This window comes from Pangasianodon hypophthalmus, chromosome 1 (genome assembly GCF_027358585.1).
Source record: "Pangasianodon hypophthalmus isolate fPanHyp1 chromosome 1, fPanHyp1.pri, whole genome shotgun sequence".
Taxonomy (NCBI): domain Eukaryota; kingdom Metazoa; phylum Chordata; class Actinopteri; order Siluriformes; family Pangasiidae; genus Pangasianodon; species Pangasianodon hypophthalmus.
The window spans coordinates 25,163,151-25,175,461 of record NC_069710.1 but is presented as its reverse complement, the minus strand read 5'-3'; the positions used below and the strand labels follow the sequence as shown (position 1 = coordinate 25,175,461).

Here is a 12,311-nt window from a genome sequence, read left to right as displayed (position 1 = left end):
TTATACAGTCTTATGATATAATGGCTCTTTGTCAGAGGGCTCAGCCTCTGGATTTCAGCACGTGGAACTCGCTGGCTGATCAGGACTTTCAGTTCTACGACTCATCGCTGCTGGAAGCTGTGAAGGTTGGGGAGCCAACAGTGCACGAGTTCTTCCGTCTGCTGTCTCTATGTCACACGGTCATGAGTGAGGAGAAAAGTGAAGGTAATAACTCACAAATCCAGGCCTGGCTCTTGTTAATAAGGTTTAGAGGCATTTGGCTACCTTCCTCTCATTTCTATTGTTCTAATGAATAGAAGCCCAAAATCCTTGTGTAAGACAGGTTGTAGCTATTAAGTTTGAGCATTATACACTTTACAATCCAGAGGGACAATTCTGTACTCCTAGACCTTGCAATATGAAGTGGGAAAAAGGTTTAAAAAAGAAAATATAATTATTTTTTTCATAATAAAATTAGAGGGAAATGGGCCAGCAGATTCTGCACAGTAATGCAATTATATCCAACTCATAATCATGTTGCTTTGTTTCCTCAATTTTATCTGCCGTTCCTTCTCCTGTCTGTAGGAGAGCTGGTGTATAAGGCTCAGTCCCCTGATGAGGGCGCGTTGGTGACAGCAGCACGCAATTTTGGCTTTGTGTTCCGTTCTCGTACGCCTGGTACAATCACTACACAGGAACTGGGCAAAGCTGTTACATACACACTCCTTGCCATCCTGGACTTCAACAACATCCGAAAGAGGATGTCAGTCATAGGTATCCCACTCACAAACATACACCCCCTTAAATATGTATGCTTACTATGCATATATACCTTGCGTTCAAAGTTTTAACATCCACAGAGCACAAAATCTTTCAAATGAAAGTGAAATCCAAGACCAACTTTTCACATATCCAAACACACATGTACCCGCAAACGTTGTAGAGGAAAAGTTGTAGAGGAAGAAATGTTGACAGGGTAAGGGACTAAGATAGGTTTGATGCATGGCAATTACCAATTTGAGCTTATTTTCTATTAAAAGGAAATGGGAAGTGAGGATAATTATGTCATCCAAGCCTAGTTTGAATATGTGTGTGTATGTGTATGAGAGAGAGAGAGAGAGAGAGAGAGAGAGAGAGATGCTGAAGTCTGCATAAAGATTTCCTTGCCATGCTGCAGAAATATTGATAACATTACTTCTGCTACAGAGTGTTACTGAATTTTGTAAAGTCACTGAAATATGAGCTTTCATTATCAGATAATGAGACTTTGGCAGACAGATTTATTCATATATTATTTAAAAATATCATTTTTGTCATCTGTGCATACAAAAAATCATTTACTTTTGTGCATGCGCATGTCCGTGTGTGTTTTAGTAAGGACTCCTGAGGGCCATATTCGTCTGTACTGTAAGGGGGCAGACACAGTGTTGTTTGAGAGACTTCACCCTTCCAGCCATGAGCTGATGAACATAACCTCAGACCACCTCAATGTGAGCATGCTGTTGTTTGTCTGTTTGTTTGCTTGTATATTTGTATGGGTTAAAGGCTAAATATAGTCAACTGAAGAATATCACTTCACAATTTTTTTTTGTTTGTTTCTACTGCAATGTATTACAGAAAACAGCGTGGGGTAATGATTTTCATTTCCTGTGCTTTAGGCTAAGCTACAAGAATTCCACCTTTTGCTGTAGTTAGTAGTTAAATGCTGCCATCTAGTGGGCTTGTTCTGATAGTGAGTGTCTGTTACTCCTCAGTTGCATCTTGTCTACTATAAGTTTATAGCTCACAGTGGAAGACATGCTCTGAATAAAATTAATTTGTAGTAAAGCAGTAAAATTTATGTCTACAGCAGTGACTAAATTATTAGGATTTGAATCAACTGTGCAGATGTCTGTGTGGGTTTGTTAATAGGAGTATGCATGTGATGGGTTACGGACACTGGTGCTGGCCTATAGGGATCTGTCTGAGGAGCAGTGGGAGGAGTGGGCAAAGCATTACAGTGGTGCCAACAAAGCTACAGACTTCAGGGAAGATCGTCTGGCTGATGCTTATGAGGAGATTGAACAGGACATGACGGTACTGTATTGTAATGGATGGTTTCTTTACATACACTATTTGACCATGGTTGAGCAAAACAAAAAGAATTCCCTTAAAATTTATTTTGCTAAAATGCTGAGTAAGAGGTCTCTGCAGACAAAATTGGATTTTTTTTTAAGATTTAGGTGTTACATCATACTTATTTGGACACCTTTTCTGGGTGTTGGACATAACTGGCAAGAATCTACACTGTTTACTTCACCAAGGAAAGAGGAAGGTAGACTCAGCTGAAGTAACTCAGTTGACTCTATTGAGCAATGTTGAACAATTTTATTTTCGTTTTCATTTTATGGAGAGACTTTTGAGCTGGGGACAAACCTATTTTGCGTAAAAGGCCCACTTACACTAAGTCTAATGTTAATTCCGTAATTCCATAATTTGAATTCCATATTATTTTTCCGTATATACAGTATACACAGTGGCTTGCATATGTATTCCCTCCATTGAATTGGGATTATACAGTTGAGGCAAAAAGTTTACATACACCTAGGCTAGGCTACTAAGATATTAAATCTCAGTTTTTGAAAACTCCACACACTTCATGTTACTTTAAATTCTTTTGGCAAGTCAATTAATTCATCTACTTTGTTCACACCAGACAATTCATTAGAGAGTAACTTCTTCCAGGTTTAATTCAAAGAATTAAAAGAATTCCATTTGGTCAATGTTTATATACACCAAGTTGACTGTTTCTTTAAGAAGTCTGGAAAATTCCAGAAATTGATGTAATGACTCTTGAAAGCTTCTGATTGGCCAGTTGTCATAATTAGGAATTAATAAGAAATGTGTCTGTGGCTGTATTTAAGGGCCCACCTTTAGGTGAACGACCTTTGGTCTGAAAGGTTCAACTGGATCCCTAAGACAACAACAAGGGAGCTGGTGAAGGAGTTGGGGGCATCATGTACCAAAGAATATACATCCGCCATTAAGACAGTGCTGGTCTGAAAAGCTGTCACACAAGAAAGATGCCCCTACTCCAAGACCAGCATAAAAAAACAGTTTGTAGGTGATCACCAGCATTTTGAAGGAGTGTTCTCTGTTCAGATGAAACAAAAATTGAACTGTTTGGCCATAATAATCAGCGCTATGTATGGGGAATAAGGGTGAGGCCTTTAATCTGAAGAACATTATCCCAACTGTGAAGCATGGGGGTGGCAGTATCATATTGTGGGGGTTTTGCTGGAAAAGGAACTGATGCACTTCAGAAAATCAATGGCATCATGAGAAAGGAGGAATATCTAGAAATACTGAAACAACAACTCAAGGCATCTGTCAGAAGGTTAAATATTGGTCACAACCAGGTCTTCCAGGAGGACAATGAGATTGAATGTCTTTAGCCGAGGTGTATGTACACCTAAACCTACAGAGAAATAGACCATAAAAAATGTAAAAGCTGTGATTGCATAAGTATTCACCCCATTACAGTGAAACCCCTAAAATTTGTTCTTTGGAATGAGACATGGTTACAAAATGCGCTCCTTGCATTCAATGCTATGTCGCATTTCCGTTTTGAAATACTGTGGCTCTCGCATTTGCGGCAGCATTGTTTACATCAGGGTTTCTCAAACTTTTCACAGCCAGGAACCCCTTTAACAATAAAATAAATTCCCTCTCAGTACGGATTTATTTCAGGAACATTATTTAAATGTGTACAATAATATTTGTTTTTTTTTTGTTCGATCCGTAGGGCAGAACATTCTACAGACAGAAAGACATTAGGTACATGATGACATTATGTATAGGCCAACATGTTTTTGTGTTATTGAGGTTTTGGATTCAAACCGTTCAATTTAAGGGACCAGTCAAACTGGCTAATAACTAAAAGAACTCGGTAATAAATATAACTTTCATAATTGTGGGTTCTTATTTCCACTACTATAGCTAAATTAAAACATCACGGCCCCCCTGGCTATGCTTAATGGACCCCATTTTAAGAGCCACTGATTTATACTCATCAGTAAAGTGAGACAGCAACTTGTCCTTCAGGTTTCTCTAACGCCACATTACAATGAGTGTCTGCCATAAGGTATTTAAGACAGAACATTTTCAGAAACAAATAAAGAAATATTCTGAGCACGGTACCCCTCTGTGCACAGAGTGACCTCTTACAAAGTTCTGCAGCAGGCATTTTTACATTAGATCAGCTAGTTGTATTGTGTGGGCTAAAATGAAATACAATATTTGCTTGGGTGTTTCTTTCTGTTGATAGGGATTTTCCTACCTTACATAGTTGTGTATGTGTGATGAAACATACAGTTTGAAGCCTTATTCCAGCCTGGTGGAAGGGGCCTTGCAATTATTCTTACATACATGGAAAAAGTATTTGCCCCTTCCTAATTTCTTCTATTTTTGCATATTTGTCACATTTAATTGTTTCAGATCTTTACACAAAATTTCAAGAAAATAAGATAAAGACAACCTGAATACACATAAAATACAGTTTTAAAACAATAATTTCAAGTATTGAAGGAAAAGGTTATACAAAACTTATATCATCTTATGAAAATATTGCAGAATTGCATTAATTCAGCCACATTAGAGGGCTTTTGAGCATGAACTGCCTGTTTAAAATCCTGTTACAGCATCTAAATAGGGTTCAAATCAACACTGTGGGCCACTCCAAAACTTTACATTTGTTTCTTATGAGCCAAATGGAGGTGAACTTTCTCATGTGCTTTGAATCGTTGTCTTTCTGCATAACCCAATTGCACTTCAGGGTTTTCCGGTGGAGAGCAGAATTCATAGTTACGTCAATTATGGCAAGTCGCCAGGCCCAAATCACCCGCACACCATCACACTACCACCACCATGTTTGACTGTTTGTATGATGTTCTTATTGTTGAATGCTGTGGTAGGTTTACGCCACATGTAACGGGACCCTTGTCTTCCAAAACTTCCACTTTTGACTCATCAGTCCACAGAACATTATCCCAAAAGGCTTGGTGGTCACCAAGGTGTTTTTGGCAAATATGAAATGAGTCTTCATGTTCCTCTTGGTTAGCAGGGGTTTGCACCTTTCAGCTGGATACCATTTTGCCCAGTCTCTGTCTAATGGTGGAATCATGAACACTGATCTTATCTGAGGCAAGCGAGGCCTGCAGTTCCTTAGTTGCTCATCTGTATTCTTTTGTGACTTCCGGGGTGGGTCATCATTGCGGTCTTGAAGTAATTTTTGTAGGCTGGCCACTTCTGGGAAGATTCACCACTGTTCCAAGTTTTCTGCATTCAGAGATAATACCTCTCAGTGTGGTGCATTGAAGTCCCAGAGCTTTAGAAATGACTTTGTAACCATTTCTAGACTGATGTATTTAATTATACCACAGTGTAGTTGAATGCTTGAATCTAACTGGTCATAAGATGTCTATTATTTTCGTATAACAGCACAGGTAGTTCTGGCTGTAACATGAACAATAGGTTAATGTTAATGCACTCATTCTAATACATTATTGTTTTCATAGTAACAGCTCAGAGAGAGAGAGAGAGAGAGACAGAGGCTAGTGAGGGAATGACTGTTTATCGCAGCAGGAACTAACTTGTCTCTCAGACATTCCACAGCTTTAAATCTAACTGTGAACAGTTAAAATGTGCGATGTATCATTCATTAATAAATTAAACATTGTAATTATTAGCATTATCATTGTGTTATAAGCAGAATAACAGTCCATGCTCTAGACCATGCTGTTATACACAAATAAAAAATATTTTAAAAAATAGTGCAACAGCACGGTCTGTCGTGTGTTAGTCCTTACATAACCTTCTTTCTCATCGATTGACTTTTTGAATTTCTTTTGACTGTGCTGATTGTTGAGACTCTTTCACCTACTTCACATTGCTAGAAAGGTTTTATTGAAGTGATGTTTAGGGCTAGCAATCAATTAAATTGTAAATATAAAGTATAAAAGTATAAATACTTTTTCATACACAGCCAGTTGGTGTAAAATAACCTTTTTCCTTTAGTAAATGAAATGATCACTTAAAAACTGTATTTTGAGTTTACTTAGGTTACATTGTCTTATATTAAAATTTATTTGAAGAACTGAAAAAATTAAGTTTGGTAAATTTGAAAAAGAAATCAGGAAGGGGCAATTACTTTTCATGGCACTGGATCTGTTAAACCTGATTGGCGTTCTTCTTCAGGAGCTCTTGTAGACACTGTAAAACACTACCATTGCGAGAATAGTGAAAGGAACCCAGGAGCAGTACTAAAAAAGGTGGAAGCCTATTGCAGTTTACAAGATAACTTTAATTTAGAACACCGACTTTAAAATCACTTGGCAGGCCAAATTATAACCTTTATGGGGTCAGTTCCTACCCATGGGCTGTATGTTTGACACCCTGGTCTATACTCTGTATCTGCCAAAAGTTATGTCAAGAATCTAGGAGTAATTTTTGACAGTGACTTCAGTTTTAAAGCCCATATCAATAATGACTGTAAAACAGCATATTACCTTTGTCGAGTAGAATGGAAGATAAAATTACTCTCTTATCTGCTTTACCCAAAAGCTCACTACTACTTTACAACATGTTCAGAATGCTGCTGCCAGAATCCTGACACATATTACTCACATTGCTCTCTAAATTCCTTCACTGGATACACAAGTAGTTTAGGAATATATTTTTTAAGATTCTTTTGTTATATTTGGAGCACCTTATTAGTGAATTACAAGTTTTGAGCATTAATCACTGCTACTTAATGACTCCTTCATAAAGTTGTACTAACCTCAGAACGATATTTTGAGAACTAAAAGAGGCATTATGGTGGGACTGCAGCAAAGATGATAGCATTAGAGGTCTCTGAAGTGCCATGTTAGAGTAGAGTAAAATAAAAATGCATTAATGAGACTCAAACAATAGCAGATATTGATTTGTTTCTGTAAGCAGACAGCTCACTGTCTGCAAATTACAGTATATTAGAGGTATATCACTCCATTACTGTTAATAGCTTAGAATTTTCTGCTGACTAAACTATTGAGCTACTTGCTAAGCACTTTTTGAGATCAGATCAGATCAAGCTCCACTCCAGAGAGTAAAGAGGGGACAGACTTGGTGTCAGAGCTTGCATAAGGTATATTTTATATAATGTCTGTGTATTGCTCATGTATTATTTTAAATTATATATTGTAGCTTTTGGGAGCCACAGCTATAGAGGATAAGCTGCAGGAGGGTGTGGCTGAGACCATCGCCATCTTGTCACTGGCTAACATTAAAATCTGGGTGTTAACTGGAGATAAGCAGGGTGAGTGAGAACCACATTATCAACAGTCCACACAAAGCCTGTACTACAATAATGATATGACATTATGTCCATTCTAAGAGAATGAACAACCTGTACAGAACATATTTACATATGTACAATGACAGGTGGTTATCTTTACTGTACCAGCATACAGCGCTTTTCATAAGTATTCACCCCAATGATTTTCCACATTGTGTAGTGTTATAACCTGGAATTGAAATGGACTTAACTGGGATTTTTATTAATTGATTTACACAGTATGTCTAAGATTTGAAGGTACAAATTATTTTTATTGTGACACAAAAAAGTAGAAATTTGTTGTTTGCAAATGTATTCACTCCCATGGATCAATACCACATTTGGCTGCAATTAAAGCTGCAAGTGTTCTGGCATATATCTCAGTTAGCTGTGCACAACTAGATTCTGATATTTTTGCCCATTCTTCTTAGCAAAATTGCTCAAGTTCTCTCAGATTTGATGGAGTCCTTTGGTGAACAGTGATTTTCATGTCTTGCCACAGGTTCTCAATCGGACTGAGGTCTGGGCTTTGAGTGGGTTATTCCTGTGTACAACTCCAGCTTTGACAGTATGCTTAGGGTCGTTTTCTTGTTGCAAGGTGAATCTCTGCACCAGCTTAAAGTCTGTAACAGCCTGGAAACGCTAGAGCCTTGGCTCTATCGATCTTGCCACAACATGATGCACCGTGCTTCACTGTGAGGATGGTGTTCTCAGGGTGATGAGCAGTGTTGGGGTTCTGCCAAATGTAGCACTTTGTGCCAAGGCCAAAAATCAGATTTTTGGTCTGCCCAGACCAGAGAACCTTTTTCCACGTTTACTGAGTGTCCTTTAAACAGTATCTGGGCAATTTTATGTAGATTCATGGCATACAGTCCCACTTTTAGTTCCTGGTTGTAACATTACAAAATGTGGAAAAGTTAATGGGGGGCGAATACTTGTGATTTATTTATTATACTTCTCATACTTATTTTTTAACATACAAAATATTATTTTAATATGACATCATTTGGCTCTCTTGTAGAGACAGCAGTTAATATTGGCTACTCGTGTAAAATGTTGACTGACGACATGACAGAGATCTTCATTGTTAATGGACACACCGTCCAAAGTGTTCGTGCGGACCTTAGGTATGGTACATTCTACCTGTTCTGCAGATTCATCCCCTCATCCAGCTATCAAATGGTCAGTTAGTTATTTTCTGAGCTGTGCCTCTCACATTACCCACTTGGTTGATTCTCTTGTCTTTTCTGCAGGAGAGCAAGGGAGCGCATGATGGAGTCTGCCCGCACAAGAGATGGTGGGAAGGAGGCAGAGACTCAAGAACTAGGTAATGGATTTGAGACAGATGCAGCTAAGCAGACGACTAATCTGGAGAAAGGTGCCCAACTCCAGTCCCTTCCTACCTCAATGCTGGAGTCCATCAGTGGAGAGTTTGCACTTGTTATCAGTGGACACAGCCTGGTAAGTGACAGTTGCTTCCTGGAATCTGATTGGTGACTTTGTGAAAAAAGGCACCTTTAATCATTGGTTGAACAGAACCATTAAAGCACGTTTAATTTTTGTCTCTGTGGCAGGCTCATGCACTGGAGTCAGACATGGAGCAAGAATTTTTGGAGACAGCATGTGCATGTAAGGCAGTAATCTGCTGCAGGGTCACTCCTCTACAGAAAGCTTTGGTGGTTGAGCTCATCAAGCGGCACAAGAAGGCCGTCACCCTCGCCATCGGAGATGGAGCCAATGACGTCAGTATGATCAAGAGTGAGTTAAAGAGAAATGAGATCTGGTATAGAACGCATGAAGTACTCATGTTAAGGACAGTCATAGCTTCCATATTTGACACTGACAACTTAAATCTAGTAAATGTGCAATGTAGGCCTTAAAATAATGCCATGTGGTACATGTAATGCACAGTCCATTTTTCCATGCTATATATACATATTAGAGCAGGTAAGAGAGAGAGCAGTACAGAGGGAATTCTTATATCTTGAGCAACTTGTGTAAAATTCTGGAAGCCGGCCTCTTTTTAGGGAGCTGGAGATTTCGGCCTCTCCACCTTGCTGCACCATTTCCCTTTCCACTAAATGCAAATGCTCACCAGTGTAAATAAAACTGACCTGCATTGTTAAGTAAGCACAGAAGTGCTGACCCCTGCATCACAATTCGCCAGGTTTCTGGTCTGTTATCAGGAAGATAGCTGCTGCCTGTCCAGGTTTGTATGGGCTTGCTGTTTCAATCAAGGAACCCCGACTGTTTATTGTTAGTCTAAGAATATGGAAATTCTAACACTGACCCTAAAGGCCATATCTACTGGTCCACATTCCACTTGGACTAAGGAACCCAGCCAGGAAAAACAACTCTTTCTGATTTGAGTGTGTGTGTGTGTGTGTGTGTGTGTGTGTCTGGGGGGGCTCTGAAACATAAAGCATGCAAGTATTATTTTTTGTTTTTTAATACACCTGCCAATGCCTTTTTATTTCTACAGTGGATATAAAAAGTCTACACACCCCTGTTAAAATTAATGTGATATAGCAACCAACAAAATTTAAGTGAAAACAAATAGAAATGTTTAACCTGGTTACGTAAGTGCGCACAGTCTTTTATAATGGGGCATGTGGCTGTGCTCAGAACCAATCACATTCAAGCTCTTGTTCAAAAGTAATTATCATACACTTATCATCAGTGAAGTGATTCTGATTAATTCCAAATAAAGATCAGCAGTTTCTGTAGGATTTTTTTGACATCTTCTTGGTTTCATCCAACTGCTGAAGCCTTGGTCTACAAAGAGCTTACAAAGCATGCACAGAAAATCACTGTCAAAAGGTAACGATCAGGAGAGTTGTACAAAAGAACTTCCAGATCATTAGCTGTACCATGGAATCCAGTGAAAGCCATGATGAAAAAATGAAGAAAATGGGGCACCACAGTGACATTACCAATAGACAAAAGCACAAGAAGAAAACTTATCAGGGAGGCTGCTAAGAAACATACAGCAATATTAAATGAGCTACAGGAATATCTGGCAAGTACTGATCACTCATTGCATGGGACAACAATCCCTCATATTCTTCTGGGCTATGGGGTAGCCTATATCACCACAAACTGTGAGGCAAAATGTATTATGGTCCAAAGAGACCAAGGTAGATATTATTGGGCATAATTCTAAAAGATCTGTATCACCGAAAGAACACCATACTCATGGTGAAATATGATGGTGGTGGCATCATCCTATGGGGCTGCTTCTCTTCAAATGGGACTGGGATTCTAGAGGGAATCATGGATAGCTCCAAATACCAATCTGTTTTGGCACAAAACCTGCAAAGACAGCAGAAAATGAAGAAGAATCTCACATTTCAGCATGATAAGAACCCAAAACACAAATCCATGTCAACAAAAGAATGGCTTCAGAAGAAGATCAGTGCTTTGGAATCCTGTGGAATGACTTGAAGAAGGCTGTGCACAGGAGATCCCCTTGCAAGTTGATAGATCTGAAGCATTTTTTGCAAGGAAGAGTGGAATAAAATTGACAAATCAAGATATGCTAAGTTGGTAGACTCTTAGCCCGAAACAAATGAGTGCTGTGTTACAAGCAAAAGGTGTTTTAACAAAGTATTAGTTAAGGTGTGTGCACACTTGTGCAACCAGGTTATAGTTTTTTCTTTTTTCTCCTAAAACATTTCTCTTTGTTTTTCACCTGAATTTTTTGGTTGCTATATCACATTAAAGGTGGAAAAAGATCTGACATGATTTATCTTGGTTTCACAAAAAAATTTTAACAGAGGTGAGTAATGTATATCCAACATGGTAGTAGGTGGATTGTCTACGATAATTTGCCCCAAATTGTGAATGAGTGTGTGAATGTGCTTGTGCATGGTGTGCTGCGACAAATTGGTGACCTATCCAGGGGGTATTTCTGGCCTTGCACCCATTGTTCCTGGGATAGGCTTCATATCCCTGATCTAACCCTGATCAGGATAAACCATTTGCTGAACTTGAGTGAATGATAAATCTATAAGAAATTAAAATTATAGTTAGGGCAAAGTAGGTTAGGGCAGGGGAGGAAAATGTTTATTACGATACTGGGTTGTAGATACATGTAGGGGTTTGTGTGTGTGTTCATGTTCCCATGTTCTGCTACTGTGTATGTTTGTATACAAGAGAATGTCTGCCACTAAACCCCATCATGTCACAACTGGCGGCACTGGAAAAAAAAAAAGAAGAAGAGTGTGGGAAGCAATTGTGTTTATGACCAAATCTCCTGTACGCCATCTCGTAACACATTTCTCAACATATTTCCTCAATCACTGACTCACCCACTTGTTTTTTCCTTTAGAGATGTCACAAATTCTAAGGTGGATGTAAGTCCAAGTATAAGTGCATGAGCAATTAGAGCAATGTCGAAAAAACACAATCAAACCCAGAATTGAATTTGAAATCAACACCAACACCATGCTACATATGATTGAAAGAGAGCTGCTCAAATAGACTGAAAAAATGAAATGATGTGTGATGCAGAATTTTAATGTCCTGTCCAAGGCACTGGACCATTCTAAAGTTATCATAATTGTGCCCGGGGCACAATTCAAGGCAGAATACTCTTGAAGCCAGCCTCTTTTTTTAACCTGGAACTGAGAAATCAGCCACTGTCCTGGACCAGTACTATGAAAAAGTATTGATGGCTGAATACTGAATGTGCCTTACTAAGTAGTAATGTATTCTGTTACAATACACGTGCCTCTGTGTTACTGTCTCACAGCTTTCTTTATGTTATGCTTCTGAATGATGAATATGGTGATTACATTTTACTCTTTACATAAAACAGTCAGGAATCAGGGAACATGAATGGCTTGGAAATGAGAAACTACTTTAAGCTATTTACATAACTTTTCTTTTGTTGTACCACCAGTATATCAGACTGATCTAGCCTAATTTAAATCAGATAACAGAATTAAATTTGTCAAAAAGCATATCAAAAGCATATGCT

At 38.6% G+C, this 12,311-nt stretch overlaps 1 protein-coding gene across 3 annotated transcripts in view; it reads left to right on the top strand.

Moving 5' to 3' along the window:
* atp8b2 (ATPase phospholipid transporting 8B2) overlaps positions 1-12,311 on the top strand; it is a 42,603-nt gene that overhangs the window by 22,042 nt on the left and 8,250 nt on the right. For all 3 annotated transcript variants that reach the window (XM_026940079.3, XM_026940078.3, XM_053234656.1), the window contains 8 exons: positions 36-204; positions 565-753; positions 1,354-1,469; positions 1,891-2,055; positions 7,201-7,312; positions 8,352-8,457; positions 8,584-8,791; positions 8,905-9,088. In XM_026940079.3, the coding sequence (XP_026795880.3) occupies positions 36-204; positions 565-753; positions 1,354-1,469; positions 1,891-2,055; positions 7,201-7,312; positions 8,352-8,457; positions 8,584-8,791; positions 8,905-9,088 (1,249 nt within the window). The remainder of the gene's footprint in view (positions 1-35; positions 205-564; positions 754-1,353; positions 1,470-1,890; positions 2,056-7,200; positions 7,313-8,351; positions 8,458-8,583; positions 8,792-8,904; positions 9,089-12,311) is intronic.